The 16,808-nt window shown below is 39.9% G+C and overlaps 2 protein-coding genes across 2 annotated transcripts; both read right to left on the bottom strand.

Moving 5' to 3' along the window:
• Positions 1 to 5,755: 5,755 nt before the first annotated feature.
• Positions 5,756 to 6,430, bottom strand: LOC141718669 (secreted RxLR effector protein 161-like). Its single transcript, XM_074521048.1, has one exon. It carries the CDS (start codon positions 6,428 to 6,430, stop codon positions 5,756 to 5,758), a length of 675 nt encoding a protein of 224 aa, XP_074377149.1.
• Positions 6,431 to 14,770: 8,340 nt separating this feature from the next.
• Positions 14,771 to 16,196, bottom strand: LOC141718668 (uncharacterized). Its single transcript, XM_074521047.1, has 2 exons — positions 15,642 to 16,196; positions 14,771 to 15,331 (listed from the first exon to the last, which is right to left on the bottom strand). The coding sequence occupies exons 1-2, from the start codon at positions 16,194 to 16,196 to the stop codon at positions 14,771 to 14,773; spliced, it is 1,116 nt and encodes a 371-aa protein (XP_074377148.1).
• Between the last annotated feature and the right edge of the window lie 612 nt (positions 16,197 to 16,808).

The following is a 16,808-nucleotide window of genomic DNA, read 5'->3' as shown; positions in this document are numbered from 1 at the left end:
TATCTCAGCGCAACCTAAACTAAGAAATTTTATGTGGAGGGTCTGTTCTAATGCTCTAGCTACTCAGGAGAATCTTTTTAGGCATAAATGTTCTCCTTCTCCTTTATGCCCAATTTGTTCGGACAACATTGAATCCGTTGAGCATATGCTTTTTGAATGCCAATGGACTCGTCTGATCTGGTTTTCTTCTCCCTTAGCGCTTCGTCCTCCCCCTACTTCTACATATACTATTCTGCAATACTTATTATCTCTCCTATTAAAGTTAGATTCTAGAAGAGATCGTATCCATCTTCTCTCAAATTTTGCTTATGTTGCCTGGTCCATTTGGTGTGCCAGGAATAATTTTGTTTTTAACAACGATCCAATCTGCCCACATTCAGTTTTAAGGGCCAGTTCTTTTGCTCAATCAGAGTTTCTCTCTTTGTTACAATCTTCTAGCCAAGTGTCTCATAGCTCTGTTAACAATTCTTCACTGCAGTGGACTCCTCCCCCTCTAAATCTGGTGAAGTTTAATTGTGACGGTGCTTTCAAACAAGGCGCTGCGGCTATTGGTGTTATTGGCAGAAATTCTGAAGGAAAGCTTGTGGATGGCAGGGCTTCTCGCATTTCAGCCATATCTTCTTTTCAATCTGAGCTTTTCGCTATTCGTGAGGCTTGCTTAATTGCAAGGCAAAATCATCTTTTAAATGCCATTATCGAATCAGATTGTAAAGAGGCCATTAAGTTATGTTCGAGTGATCTAGCTCCGCCGTGGGATTCTGCGGTTCTTATTGAAGATATTCGATCAGTTGTGTCTGAATTCCAGCTTAAACTCTCCTTTGTGCCCCGTTCTTGCAATGGTGCCGCTCTTGCAATGGTGCCGCTCATTGGATTGCTAAGCAAGCTTTTCACAGGAGTCTACCGCTATCCTGGATGTTTGATCCCCAGATCTTTTATCCTCTCTTTTGAGGAGTGTTTCTTGTCTCTGTGTTGGTTTTCCCAATTCTGAATCGGTCAAAAAAAAAAAAAAAACATGTATGTATACATCAAATTGGCGTCAGCAACAAATACACATCCATTTCTAGTACAACAATTGACCCACCCAAACAAACAAACAAACAACGTGTGAGCTTCCAATCCAAACACCACCTCCGATCATGGACGAACAAGCCCAGGTAACATTATATATCTATGGTTATGTTTGTATGTATAGGTTGGTTTCTAGGACGGTTTGTTTATGTTTGGTGTTTGACAGTTGATTGATGAAATGCAATTTTGATTTAATTGGTGTGATAAATGTAGATAATGCCAGTAAAGAAGGCTTGTGGTGAGATAATATTCAACATAAATAAAGAGGCTGCAGCTCGTGTGATTGTGTCTGAGCAAAAAACTGTTGCATTTCAGAAAGATCTTGATTTTACTAAACAACAAACGCATCGTATGCTCCTCCGCGCTAAACAAATGTTTGATTCTGCGGTAATCTTGTTCGTTTCGTGTTTCAGATTTTTATATGTTGGGTCTCTTTTTTGTTAGTAGAATGGTCTTTTTCAATGTAGGAAATTTTCGTTAAGAACAAAGAGTAGTGTGGATTTTGAGTTTTAGGGGTATTTTCATTTGCTAAAATTTGACGATAGTGAATTTGTGAAATTTAGGGAATTAATAAATGAGTCATATCGGGCCATATACAGGTTAATTGAGGTGTGTCATTCAGGGTTTTGTCTGTGTAATGGTGTCCATATGCGTGCGTTTTTTGGGTGTGTTTCGTCTTTGTAATGGTGTCCATATGCTTGTGCATTTTGGGTTGTGCGTTTGCACCCTTTTGCCAATAAATTAGTACGCAGTTTGTTGCATTAATGTCTCATTTCGTTGCTTTCACCAAACGGAGCTTATGAATGTTTTACAATTTACAAATTACGATGCAGCTAAACCACAATGTCGGATGAGATTCTGATGACTTTATCTTGTTTATTTGTTTCTTTTCTTATTTATTTTTTGGTTATTTATGTTCTGGGAGGAGGGGGAGGTGGTTTTGCTTAAGAATTCTTGCACATTAAATCTTCTTGTACATCATCTGGTATCCTTTTATTGTTTCCATATCCTATTGAGTTTGATAGGTCAACATGTTAAGCTCATTTTCATGTGCAATTTCAAGCTTGAAACTTGAAAGGATACCATGGAATGAAATTATATATGTTCTTTTTGATCCTCAAAGTGAAATTCAATATATGCAGTAACATGTATAAATAACTACATAAGCAGACCATTCTAAGTTGGAACTTTAGCAGCTGAAAGTTTTTTTTTAATACAATTTAATTTAAAAACATGTTTGTTATACTCAACTTCTCACCTTACCCTCTTTCTTCCTAATACTATCACGAATCGTTTTTTGGATGACTTAAATCTTCTTCTCGTTTAACACCCCCCCCCCGTCATAATGTGAATTCAATTGTCTTTCTGTCTATTTTGACGTTAGCAGACCGATTCCATGCTTTTCTGGCATATAAAATATTGTTCGTGTACAAATTTTGGGATGGTATAGCTACTTTAGATTGTGATGGCCCTGATGGCACGAGTTTTCGTGTAAATCTGTTTTAATTTTGAATTTTAACTACTTAAATTGCAACTAGCTGCTAAATGTATGAAGTTCATAACTCCAAATTATAAGTTTCTCTTAATCTATTATTAATAAGACTTTTCATTATGAAAGACCTCCGAAGCTGAGATTACATCTTTAAATCAGAGTAGAAGAATTGCAGAGTTGGAAGCTCAGCATAATGAAACTGAAGAGATGATACTGGACCTCAGAGCAGAAATAAGTCAAGCTAATGATCAATTGGATACTGTGAAGAGTAGCAATGTGTATTCAAGAAGCTTGAATGAAAAGGATAATTTCGTATGCTGTGATATGGCAGTTAATGAGGATCAGCAAATTACCTCGCCTTTGACATCTACTCAGTTAAACAAGTGCCATAACATAACAAAACAAACTCCAAAAGACACTGCTCAAGTTGGGAACTTCTTTGATTATGACCCTAATTTATCATCTGTAATCTAGGAAAGCAAGGAGCCGCAGTTGTATAGAAATGGATGTACACAGAGAATAAGAGCGTTTGAGCGGAACTTGTTGGAAGAAAAATTGCTTAATGTAAATTTAGCTAATCAACTGACGCCAATAAAGAGTGACACTGACAAAGAGCATGAACATAAAGTTGAGGCGTGTGCTTTATTCTCTTCCAACAGAGACTTGGAGTTTGATGCCATAAAGAACATAGATAGATTAGTGAAATTCCCAGATCACTCTTCTACTGTCCACCATCAACCTGTGAAGAGCTGTAGTCTGCAAAGGAAAAAGTCTCGAAATGGAAAAGCCAAAGCAACCTTGAACAGCTTGAATGGCAATAAGGACCCTAAGATCCAACAGCAATCTTCACATATCTCACACCAGAAAAATAATTCAATTCTGGGTAATGAATATGATAATTCTGGTCTTAGTTTACTGCAGAACGATCCTGACAAGTTAAAATCAGTGGAAACATTTTCCATGTTGGACAAAAAGATACAGTGTGTCAATAATCAAGCTTTGTTTTAGCCGGAAGAAGCATCCGCAAAAGAAAAGCCAGATATCAGGATGACGATATTGATCCATCCTCTGTGCCACCATTTCTTTCCCGTTGCAAGATGAATTCCATCAAACATGATTCGACATCTGATGTAGATTGTTTGGGAACTGAATCAAAGGCTGAGATTAATGAGGATACAAATACTGAGCTCCAAATGGATATAGATCCCAGATCTAGGCATAATGCTGAAGGCAAGGATGACCCTTTACTTGAGGCTTTAGAGGTGGTAAAACTTAATGGCAATGCTACAAAGGTTATTGGGATTGCAAATGAATTTTCTACTGTTTCTAATTCACTAAATGCTAAGCCTAAAACAGAAGACCCTACTAATGGAACTGCTAGCCATGTTGACAGGAGCAGTGTGCTACATGAATTTAGTATGAATCACAAGAAAACAGTAGCCAATCTAGTTGAGTGTTTTTCTCCAGAAAGGCAAACGAGGGAAAAAGAGAAAGCGGATGTAAAGGAATCAGCTGGAGAAAGCAGACGATTGTCTCAAGTTGCTCGACAGGTAAGTGGTAATTTCCTTTCATAAGTTTTGTTCTGTCATAATAGTAATTACAACCGAAATTTGCTTCAGAATGTCAGTATAAACTCTTTAAGGCATCCTATAAATTTGATTGCTGAGATATGATTTATACATTTATGAACATCGGGCTTTTCCTTTATGTTTTGCGTTTTTCCTGTGGGTTTTCATTGTATATATTTCTCCGGTTTAGGGACTAAGTCTTGCCGATTCTGCATATTTGATATTCTCTCTATAACTGAAATGTTCTAATATATGTTCTTCATGGGTTAGTGAACTAAAGTAAGCAGCTAAGTTACATCTGAGTTGTGAAAATGTCATAACAAAGCACTTAAATACTTAAGCTCCCGTCTTTATTCCTAAAAGATGTGTTCAAGGTGTTTTCTCTTCTTAATCATGCATTTTTCTCATTGGTGCAGCTTATGTTGTTGTCCGGAAAAAGACTGTAACAGAGACTACTCAATTAATCCATTATCAAAGATTTAAAGACTTGAAGAACATTGAAGGAGGTTTAAAGACAGTTTATTTAGAACACATCAACAGTCGCCAGCTGTATATTTTATACATGTCAAGATCAATATTGCAGGGTTGTCAGCTATTTTATCAGCTCTGGTATCAGCTATTCATATAAACCTTGCAAGTTTGATATCTAGTATCTGTATTCGTCCTATATTTCTGAAGCGGCTGAGTACATTCCCGAAACGAATAGTATTAATTTTTTACAAACCAATTGAACCTGTTTTCTACGGAGTTAATCATTTTGCAAGAATTCAGAAAGATCAAAAAGATCAAGGAAACATCTTATCTATTGGAGGATAAAATGTTATTCCTACTGGCAACTGTAGTTGTACTCAAGTGTGAAACATGTTCTCTGATGCAAGCTCAGTCGAGAAAATTAGGAACACTCTCTTCTATATGCAGTAGACACACTTAACTGCAGCCCAAGATCAGACTTAAGAACTAGGCAGAAAATGCACAGAAAACGCACACACACTGTTGTTTAACACAGGAGAGAACGAGGGAATTATTTCTGAATATAATCTGATTTCTGAGTCCTTATGATACAAATCTGCAGAGTACAATTTATAGTAGCAGCAGAATTTTCTAGAACAGAATTTTCTAGATGATTATTAAGTGCATGAGCCTAGTAGAATATTCTAGATGGTTATTAATTTCAAGTACATATTCAAGAACCTTCTAATACATGATTTATCTTAACAATTCTAGTACTTTTATGATGCCTTCACAATCTTTCTAGAACCTTCCAGAAGTTTGCACAATATTTCAACACTCCCCCTTTGTGTGAACTTCGGGTACTAAACCAAGTTGGGCTCTAAGAAACTCAAGCTTGGCCTTAGGTAAAGCCTTCATAAATATATCAGCAAGTTGTTCATTGGTATCCACTTTGATAAGATCAATCTCATTTTTCAGCACCTTCTCTCGTATGAAATGATAGTGAACGTCGATGTGCTTAGTTCTTGCGTGAAATACTGGATTTGAAGTTAGACGAATCGAACTCATATTATCACAATATAACTTCACTTCTTCCATTTTAGAATGAGAAATGTCCTTGAGCAGTCGTTAACTATACACACTCTTGTGCGGCAAGTGTCGCAGCATTATATTCTGCCTATGTACTTGATATTGCAACAGTAGCTACACACTCTTGTGAGGCAAGTGTCGCAGCATTATATTCTGCCTCTGTACTTGATATTGCAACAGTAGCTTGCTTCTTGCTGCACCATGAGATTGCAACTGAACCTAGGTTAAAGGTATAGCCGGAAGTAGATCTTCTTGATGACGGATCACCTGCCCAATCTGCATCGGTGAATCCACTAAGTAAAATATCCGCGCCTTCTTTATACATCAGCCCATAATTAATTGTGTGCTTAAGATAGCGAAGTATCCTATTAGCTGCATCCAAATGTGGCTTCCTTGGTTTTTGCATGAATTGACTAACAACTCCAACCGAAAAAGAAATATCGGGCCTTGTAATTGTCAAATATATTAAGCTTCCAACCAAAGTGCGATATGTCCTTACATTTTTTAGCTCTTTCTCAATATTAGCTTTCAACTTCAGATTTTGCTCCATTGGAGTAGGTGCTGGTCTGCAATTAATCATCTTGAATATCTCAATGATCTTTTTAGCATATTGACCTTGAGAAACAAGGATACCTTCCTTGCACCTTGATATCTCCAATCCAAGAAAGTGCTTTAGTTCTCCCAAATTTTTCATCTCAAACCGAATAGCGAGTTCATCTTTCAATTTATTTATTTCTTGCTCATTGTTACCGGTTATTATCATGTCATCGACATATAATAACACAAGAACGTGCACCTTGGAATCTTTCTTTATGAATAAACTTGCATCGACACTTGAAGAAACATATCAACAAAATGAGAGGTATTGAGCAATTTTTCTAAACCAGGCCCGCGGTGCTTGTTTAAGCCCATAAAGAGCTTTCTTGAGTCAACAAACATAACTTGGAAAATTCTTTGATTTAAATCCCGAAGGCTGCTCCATGTAAATCTCTCTATCAATATCTCCATAAAGAATGCGTTCTTCACATCTAGTTGCCAAAGTTTTCATCCCTTTGAGGCAGCCATAGATAAAGTAGCTCGAACGGATGCCATCTTTGCTACTGGACTGAAAGTTTCCTCATAGTCCAACCCGTATTTTTGGGAGAAACCACGAGCTACAATCCTCGCTTTATATCGATCTACACTTTCATCGAATTTACGTTTGACTTTGTAAACCCATTTGCAAGAAATTGGTTTAACTCCTTCAGGTTTGGGAACTAGATCCCATATATAATTCTTATAAAGTGCTGATATTTCTTCCTCCATAGCAGCTTCCCAGTTCTGATTGCCTTTTGCATCTTCATATATTGATGGTTCAGATTCATCAAAAGGGCCAGCAAAGAAACATTCGGTTATTTTATCATAATCAGCTCCAATAGTGTAGTCGTTGTACCTTTCATTCTTTCTTCGTGTTTTTTGCGATCTTCGTGGCAGCTGATCACTTCTTTGATCTCCATTATCTTCTTTATAATGTTCCTCACTTTCACTTGCATAATCATCGTGAGGTATGGTAGGACTTGGAGCATTTGTTTTATCTTGTATATATTCATTTTCATCGTTTGGCTGATCTGCAAGTTTCGTTAATATAGGTTGTACATAGTAAGACGATGTTTCATCAAATACAACATCTCTCGATATCACAACCTTGAGTGTTTCAGGATCCATACATCACCATCCTTTTCTATTAGGATCATAGCCCACAAATACGCATTTCTTTGCCCTGGGATCCATTTTGGCACGCAGCTGATCAGAAACGTGAACATAGCATGTAGAGCCAAAGATTCTGAAATATGAAATCGAGGGCTTCTCCTTGTAGAGAAGTTTGTAAGGAGTTTTCTTGTTGATAACATCTTAGGGTAAACGATTTATCACATGACAAGCACACCTAATGGCTTCTGCCCATAATTCTTGAGGAAGACTTTTTGAATGTATCCAACTTCTACTCACCTCTTGTAAATGCCTTAATTTCCGTTTAGCAACTCCATTTTGCTGTGATGTTCGTGGACATGTAAATTGTCTTCTTATTCCATGCCTATCACAGAAATCAGCAAACTCGTTTGATGTAAATTCCTCTCCATTATCGGTCCGCAAGCACCTAATCCTTCTTCGAAGCTCCCCCTCAACCTTCCTCTTGAATTGCTTGAAGATTGAGAAAGTTTCAGACTTCTCCTTCATGAAAATTGCTGAAATAGTTTTCAGCTTTTTATAACTCACATGAGCCAACCGAGCATGCCACAAAGATGCTTTATCTTGTTGGATGGTTTTCTGCACAAAAGCTTCACTTGTCGATAAAATATAAAGAGATTTAACTCTCTTCCCTTTTAGCACCGTATCAGCATCAATAGTTTTGATATTTTCGAGAATTTTGAAATCGTTTGGACCAAATAAAACATATCGATCAAAATTTCTTAATTGGGAAACAGAAATCAGATTTTTTGTCATACCTGAAACATGGTATACACTGGTCAGATTTACTGGTCCATGCATTGCCTTAACCTTTACAATTCCTTCCCTTTCAACTGGATGAATGGAGTTGTCTGCTGTCACAATTGCTTTATTTCTGATGTATTCCTTTTGTTGTGAAAGTAAAGAATCATTACCTATTAAATGATGAGAGCAACCTGAATCAATTATCCAATCTTTTGAATAATCGATACTTGCAAAACCTTCTTCTACATTGCCTTTATCAAGAGAAGTTAAGGCTGGTTCTTGTATAAAGTTCTTCAAATTTGTCATCTCGGTTGAAAGACAAGTTCCCCAATCAACTGAATGTTCCTCGTTTTGAGAAACACTTGCGCTTTCTTCTACAAATCTTGATCTTCAGAACTTCTTTATATGTCCAGGTTTACTACACCTGTTACATATTATTTTCTTCCTGGCCTCGTATTGTGAATTGTCAGAATTCCTCTCCTTTTGATTGAAGTTCTTCCCTGGCCAGCTTCTGCGCTCATTTGAATCCTTGAGTTTTCATTGTTCCTCACTGTTGGAACTCCTTTTCCAATCAGCTGCTCCTTTCGAATTATTTTTCTTCCAACTCTTGTAATTATAAGTATGATGCCTTTGTTTTCTAGCGAACAACACTTCATCATTTTCTGAAATTGAAGATTTCGCCATCTGCATTACCAAGGCTTCTTGATTGGTTAGCAGATTCTCCAATTCGACGATGCTAGGTTGATTTGCCCATCCTTGAATCGAAGTCAAGAACGGGGTGTACTCTTTCTTTATGCTACGAATAAGATATCTAGGTTGATTTGCCCATCCTTGAATCGAAGTCAAGAACGGGGTGTACTCTTTCTTTATGCCACGAATAAGATATCTTCGCATTCGGGCTTCTTTGATAGGCTAATCTGGATCAAGTTCAGAAATTTCAGCACATAAATTCTTCACTTTTTGAAAATATTGCGCAATCGCCATGCTCCTTTGAGTTGTATTTGCCAACTCGTTCTCCAAAAATTGAAGTATGGTTGTGTTCTTCTTTGTAAAAAGCTTCTCCAATGTTTCCCAAACGTCTTTTGGAGACTCTTTATCTCGAATATAATCAATTAGATCTTTGTGAATAGAGCCTCATAATGCAAACAAGGCTTTCCCGCACTTAATCTTCCATTTCCTTCGTACTTCTGAATTTTCAGGGATAGCCTGAGGCAATTCTGTATCGCCTCCATCGACAATATCCCAAAGATCTTGTCCTTAGAGATACGCCTTCATGCACATCCTCCAGTACTGATAATTGTTGTTAGTTAGCTTCTCCATGCCAAACTGATTCAGAGCTCCACCATTCATATCCATCTCCTGGAATACAAATACCAACAACAAAACAGCAGATTTTCTGCCTAAAAACAATATTCTGCCTTCCTTTTGCGAGCAGCCTTTACAGGTACTTTTTAAACATTTTATTTAATAATATCTTAATGGGGAGCGAGGGTCGAATCGGGGCGGATTTTGGATAAACTCGGCTCTAAGTTTTTTTTTCAATTTCATATGGTGTATTTATGGGCACACAATAAAAAATTTAGGTGAGATTTTCTTATCAATACTTGCCTCATTAATAATGATGGATTTTGATAATTTCGGATCACCCCAGGGCCTCTCCTTGTCCTACCCGGACTCAACCTCCATTTGAGCAAAAATGACGGTGGCTTGTGGTGTAGCAGTAGGATGGGCTCCTGTAAAACAGAACCGGAGGGGGGTGACGTCCCCGCGGCACCTCCGGCGTGAGAATGAGAGGGGGTATCGGAGAAGAAAGGGCAAAATAGGAATTAAATAGATAGATAGCGGCGTGTGTATATGTATGTAGATTGTAAAGATTCAGTAATCCCAATACACATTTTGATTGGCCGTTTATAGGCTTCCCATTAGGGTTTAGGGGTTTGTACCTGAGATCCGGACCGTAGGTGAGCTTTGGATTGAGAGACGCGTGGACGACTGTGATGAGCCAACGTGACCCCGGATCCGGACCATTGGAAGGTTCCAGATTCAGGCCACCTGGACGGTGGCGATGTTGCCACGTGTCCCCGAGTCCTTCAATGTTATTGCTAATTTGGCCCTGGGCTCCTTTTATTGGGCCTAAACTAATACGGGCTATCATTTGCCTCACACTCCCTTATGCGGGTTTCCCGAATGGGGGAGTAGATTAGTTTTGGAAGAAAAATATTGGGGTTTTTTTTGATTTGTTGCCCCTAACCCCGGGGACTTATGACCATGAGACTCCGGGGTTGACTTGGCTAGTCTCTTTGATTTGTGTCCAAGGTGGGGTTCCTTGAACTACTTTGAAGAAAAATTTTGCGGCTTTTCTTTGATTTATTGCCCCTAACCCCGGGGACTTATGACCATAAGACTCTGGGGTTGACTTGTTTAATCTCTTTGATTTTGTATCCAAGGTGGGGATCCTTGAATTACTTAGAAGAAATTTTTTGGGGTTTTTCTTTTATTTGTTGCCCTTAACCCCGGGGACTAATGACCATGAGACTCCGGGGTTGACTTGGCTAGTCTCTTTGATTTGAAATTAAAATTCGGGATAAGGATGGATGGATAAGGACTGGTTGTCCTTGATTTGACCGGACTCTGAAAAGTAACGGCTAAAAATCTGGGTTGTCAGAAGTCTGTTGGAATTTCACCCGGTCTTACAGATGTGTATATATATATATGTATATATATATATATATATTTATATTTATATATATATATGAGTGTGAAACGTTTCCTTTCCCCCTCTTTTTCCTGAAAAGTTGCGCCACGACATGACTACCCTGCGGTAATAACTGTTGGCAGTTACATTTTTCAATGGAAATAAAAAGGTGCCACGTGTTGTTGACGTCACATGACATTTCACTCTCTTCTCTGTTCTATAAATAACCTCTCCCCTTCTTTATTTTTTCTTTTACGCGAACACATCGTTGAGAGCAAAAACCAGAGATTTTACTGAAGATTCTTGGAACTTTTTCGTTTGAAGCCTCTACATTTTTCCTGCTTCTTGTAAGTTTTTTACTCTCATTTACTTTTCTTGTATTTTTTGCTTTGAATCCGGGGTATGTTCTTGGCTTATGTTTTTGGCGATAATTGTATGTATATTGTATAAATCTTGTTCTTGATCTTTAATTTGCATAATACACGTTTCTAAACTTCTTTTGTTTGGTTTTTGTTTTTGTGTTTGGGTTCAGGTGTGGCATTGACTTCGGGGTACGTATATATATAATATATATATATAATATAATATATATATATAATAACATATATATATGTAAATAGTATATGCACGGTAGAAGATTTAAGCAAACAGCGAACTTTAAAAAGCGAAATCCGGATAGACCCGAGTTCATATGCGAAATAGAACATAGCTCCTCCTTTTTGTCTTACAGTAATGATTACGTAGAAATGCCTCCCCGTGCAGAGAGACCGGTCCAAGTATTGGTCGAGACCTTAGTTTTGGGCCCCGGGGGTACTCAGTCCAATGAGGATGGGTCCTGGGAGGATGTGGATCATTACTTTGTTCAGTGTAGGTGATACCCTAAACCCCTCGATTTTTATTATAGAGATTTTTCTGAGGTTTATAGGGGCTCGGAGGGCTTAGATGAGAGAGAGCCATATGATGAGTCAGCCATGGACATGTTGTTCTTTAATGCCCCAGGGACTAGATATGAGTGTGGCCCCGTGCACAAAGAGATCGGGGAGAAGAATACTGACACCAAGGTAGATAGTGCACTCCGGCTCGCGTTTAACCTCGGGGATGAGTATGAGTGGAGATGGTCGGAGGCCCATGAGAGGGTTTATCACAGACCGGCGGGGGGCTATGTTGGGATACCCTTATAGCACCTCTGGGTATGCGTTTAGGCCTGCACTAGTTCACTAAGTCCCTCTGCCGGGATGTGTATGGGATTCCTTTCACTCGGTTGGCCCCGATCTTGGTGAAGTGGAATAGTTGGTTCCTAGCTTGCAGTCATGCTAAAGATTACCTGCCCACCTTTAGACTCTTCCACCATCTCTTTAGGATTAAGAAATCCCCAAGTAGGCCGATATACGAGTTACTGTTCCGGATTGAGGATTATGGGTTTCCGTCCAACAAGATGGTTCTCCCAGTTAGCATGCTAACTTCCCTTAAGGGTTGACACCGGGAGTTCATATTTGTTCGGGGGGGATCTACAGTTCATGCTACTCCACAGATAAATTTCCGGTCCAACGGAAGCGGCTCGGACAAGGTGCTCTCACGATGGTGTGCCTTCTGTGGGGCACTCGGAGCGCAGTGGACCGGGACACTTTTAACAATAATGTGAATATGCATGATGCCGGATGTAAGTCTCCCTTTCTTAGCATTTTACTTGCTTTTTATTATTGTCGTATTCTTTTATCCGGGTCTAATGTTTGATTTGTTTTCACTTCAGGTATTCTGAAGTTGATACCGTATTTGAGCAACATGTTTGCACAATTGAAGGATTTGGCTGCGAGATGTAGGAGGATGGGGGGTCCGAATAGCTTGGACACCGGTAAGAAGAAGGTTGGTGAAACTGAAGATGGTGGCGCTGGTTCCGAGGCTGGACAGACCGTGGCTACTTGTCCGGGGAGAACTACCATCCAGATCAATGAGCCTCGGGTTGAGGCAGTGAAGGAAAAGGAGAAGGACAAGGACAAGGCTCCAAGGAAGAGGAAGGAAGCCCCTGTGGAGATCGGGGAGGAGAGCGTTGAGGGGTCCGGGAGCAGGGCTTCAAAGAAGGTTGCTACCAAGTTGGCTCCGGACACACCCGAGACTTTTAAGGCGTTATTGGCTAGTTTTACTCCGGAGACTCGCCAGAAGGAGTTATTTGAAAATTACGCCACCACTGCCGAAAGGAGGAAGTACCGGAGGGAGCCTCTCGAGGACTTTCTTGCTTCTATGCAGGATGATGTTACTGCTGTAAGTATTTACCTTGTTTTTCGTACTTATCTTTTTCTGCGTTTGTATATTTCTGTTTTAACGCGTAATCGTTTGCAGGCCAACTCCCGGATTGCTGGCTTGGTGGCCATTGTCCGGACTCTAAAGGCGAAGGCTGACGTTGGGGACGTCGCCAAGACTGAAGTTGAAAATCTGGCCTGGGAGGTGAAGGAGCTGAAAGAGGCCAATGCGAAGGAAGCTGAGGCTCACAAGAAGCTTTTGGATGAAATCAGGGCGAGGCAGAATCAGGCTGAGGCTTTTGTCAGGGAGATGAGGGTATAGAACCGGAAACTGAGGGAAGATTTGGCTGCGAAGACTACTCCGGATGAGGTTTTGGCCAGCTTCCGGGGAAATCCTGACTATTTTGAAGAGCTGAATGAGAAGGCGTTGGAGAACATTCAGATTTGCTGGAGGGTTGCCTCCCGGTATCATGCCGACAACCCCGGAGGCACCATCGATGTCTTCCTTGAGAAGTACATTGAGGATAAGACCATATTAGAGAATGAAGCTAATGTCATCATGGCCAAAGAGTCCGGGGTTGGACCATTAACTAACGCTCCTCCTGTGTCCGAGTCTCCCTTAGCTCAGCAGCCACCGCTTCTTCAGGATGATCCGGAGCAACCTCCTTCCCCCCCCCCCGAGCCGACAACCGAAGATTGATACGTTTGGCCTTTGTACCTTATAATTTGACTTTGATTTTTTAAGTATTTATGAACTAAGTCATTAGGCTTTTTTAACTTGTATGTACGTTGGTTTAACAGGGGTCGGTTTCCCCGGGGTAGTTTATTCTATGCTTTGTTTGTTTGTATTTTATTGTCTTTTGTTTTTGTTACCACGTTAGAACTTATGAAAATTTCAATTTTAGAAATGTTTCTAAGTACACATGGATTGTGCATTGTTCTTGACCCCGGGTTGGGGGTAAAACTTTAATTTTAGAAATGCTTCTAAGTACACATGGATTGTGACTTGTTGTTGACCCCGGGTTGAGGTAAATTTAAATTTTAGAAATGTTTCTAAGTAAATATGGGTTGTGCCTTATTTTTGACCCCAGGTTGGGGTAAAACTTCAATTTTAGAAATGCTTCCAAGTACACATGGATTGTGCCTTGTTTTGACCCCGGGTTAGGGTAAAACTTCAATTTTAAAATACTTCTAAGTACACATGGATTGTGACTTGTTGTTGACCCCGGGTTGTGGTAAATTTAAATTTTTGAAATGTTTTAAGTGCACATGGGTTGTGCCTTTTTTTGACCCCGGGTTGGGGTAAAATTTCAATTTTAGAAATGTTTCTAAATACACATGGATTGTGCCTTGTTTTGACCTCGGGTTAGGGTAAAACTTCAATTTTAAAAATGCTTCTAAGTACACATGGATTGTGACTTGTTGTTGACCCTCATTGGGGTAAATTTAAATTTTAGAAATGTTTCTAAGTTATGAATTTTTTAAGGTTATGCATTTAGGTGCGCATACAACAGCAGCAATAAAAGAAGAGAATAGAACCATTCTAAGCTATAGGGTGCTCAAAATAAGGTTTTTCATTTAAAAAAATAAAGTAGAAATTACATTCCGGGGCGTGTGGATACAGAATTTAAATCACTTGATTGGGAGATAAAGATATCATAGTTCTACCATAGAGATGATCCCAGAATGTGCACCTTTTTAATCATTGGTAGAATTTTCTTAATCGGGCCCTATGCCAGGTGTTCGGGGCCTCAGTATCATTGAGATAATATAGCTTGTATGTCCCCGGGTGCAACACCTCTTTAACTTTGTAAGGCCCTTCCCAGTTGGGTTGCGGTTTGCCTTGATTTGTTGGGTCTGAAGCTTCAGTGTCCTGGAGTACCAGATCTTCCACTTCATATTCTCTAACCTTGGCTTTCTTCGTAAAATAAAGTTTTGTCTTTTCTTTGTAGCTTTCCATCTTTTGCACGTCCCGATCTCTTACTTCATCTAAAAGTTCCAGGTTGGTTTTAAGGCCTTCAATATTTGAGACTTCATCGAAATTGAAAACTCTGTGGGAGGGTGATCCGATTTCAACTGGGAGTTGAGCCTCGGTGCCATAGGCAAGTTTGAAAGAAGTCTCTCCGGTTCCTGTCCTGGGGGTGGTCCTGTAGGACCATAAGACCTTCGGGAGTTCATCTGGCCAGGTCTTCTTGGACTCTTCCAAAATTTTCTCTAGGCCCCGGAGTATGGTCCTATTGGTTACTTTTACATGTCCATTCCCCTGGGGGTGGGCCACGGATACTCTTTAATGCTTGATGCCGAGCTCTTTCAAGTATGCTTCAAAATCTTATCCAACAAACTGTGGTCCGTTATTCGAGATTAAAACCATCGGGATTTCAAACCACATCACGATCGAATCCATGAATTTTATGCAATCATGTTGATTGATGGTTTGCATGGCTTTAGCCTCTTCCCATTAAGTCATATAGTCAATCGTCACTAGGACGTAGCGTAAATATTCTTTGGCTCGAGGAAAAGGACCCATAATGTCAATCCCCCAAACAGCTAAGGGAACTGGGGAGAGTACTGACCCCAGAAGACTTGGACTCTACTTTGGCACACTTGCTAAACTTTTGGCATTTGCTGCACTTCTTTACATATGCCACCGCATCTGCGTGGATAGTTGGCCAGTAATACCCTTGTCTGATAACTTGGTAGGCTAGGGTTTTGGCAGCTAAGTGATCCCCGCAAATTCCTTCGTGAACCTCCCGGAGACAATAATCAGCTTCCTCCGGATCAACACATTTAAGAGTGGGTGTTGAGAAGGTTTGCCTATATAGTTGATTGTCTTCAAGGAAGAAACGGGCAGCTTTATGTTTGAGGTAGCGTGGCTTGTTCTGATCTTCTGATAGGGTTCCATCTTTCAAGTAGGCTATATAGGGAGTCATCCAGTTATCCGGGCTGCTGATGCATAAGATTTTGGCTCGATCTGTGCTAGGTGCCTCGAGCTCTACAAAGGAGACCGAACTACTTAGATCCGAAGTGTTCTGAACAAGCTTGGAGAGCTCATCTGCCTTGGAGTTCTCTTCTCTGTTTATTTGTAGAATTGTGGTATCCAGGATGGTTTCCAGGATACTTCGCACCATTGCTTGATATTGTGCTAGCTTGGGGTCTTTCGCGATGTATTCTCCATTGGTTTATTTGACCACAATCTGGGAATCACTGTGGATGACCAACTTTGTTACCCAAGAGATTTTGCTAGTATGAGTCCGGAGAGTAATGCTTCATATTCAGCTTGATTGTTTGTAGCTTTGAATGCGAAAGTTATTGCTTGCTGGATTGTAAAATCGTCCGGGCTCGACAGGATGAGACATGCCCTGTATCTATCCGCTATTGCCGAACCATCGACGTATGATGTCCATGTGTTCTTGTCAGAAGTTTCTTGTTCGCTCTCGGATAGGTTTAGGTTGGTTGAGGCTGGCAGGTTTCAGGGAAGGTACACTCCATGACGAATTCAGCCAAAGCCTAGGCTTTTATTATCGTCCGGGGGATAAACTTGATGTTGAATTGGCTTAACTCTATTTTCCCAGTTGACCAGCTGTAATATATAATTGATGATGTCAAAGATTACTGGAGATAACAATGTCATTAGCATCTCTGATCATAGTATGAAGCAAGTCAAATGGACATCTGATCTGAGTAGAAGATTAATGAACAGTTATTTTCAGTAATCAGTTAAGCTTGGGGTCAACCCTGAG

This window comes from Apium graveolens, chromosome 4, assembly GCF_009905375.1.
Source record: "Apium graveolens cultivar Ventura chromosome 4, ASM990537v1, whole genome shotgun sequence".
NCBI lineage: Eukaryota > Viridiplantae > Streptophyta > Magnoliopsida > Apiales > Apiaceae > Apium > Apium graveolens.
The sequence above is the reverse complement of the archived record's forward strand: the minus strand, read 5'-3'. Positions and strand labels throughout refer to the sequence as shown.

Coding starts and splice junctions, on each gene's coding strand:
- LOC141718669 (XM_074521048.1), bottom strand. CDS start 6,430: ATGATAATAACCGGTAACAATGAGCAAGAAATAAATAAATTGAAAGAT.
- LOC141718668 (XM_074521047.1), bottom strand. CDS start 16,196: ATGGTGCGAAGTATCCTGGAAACCATCCTGGATACCACAATTCTACAA. Junction 15,332..15,641: donor TAGAGTCCAAGTCTTCTGGG/GTCAGTACTCTC, acceptor GCCCACCCCCAG/GGGAATGGACATGTAAAAGT.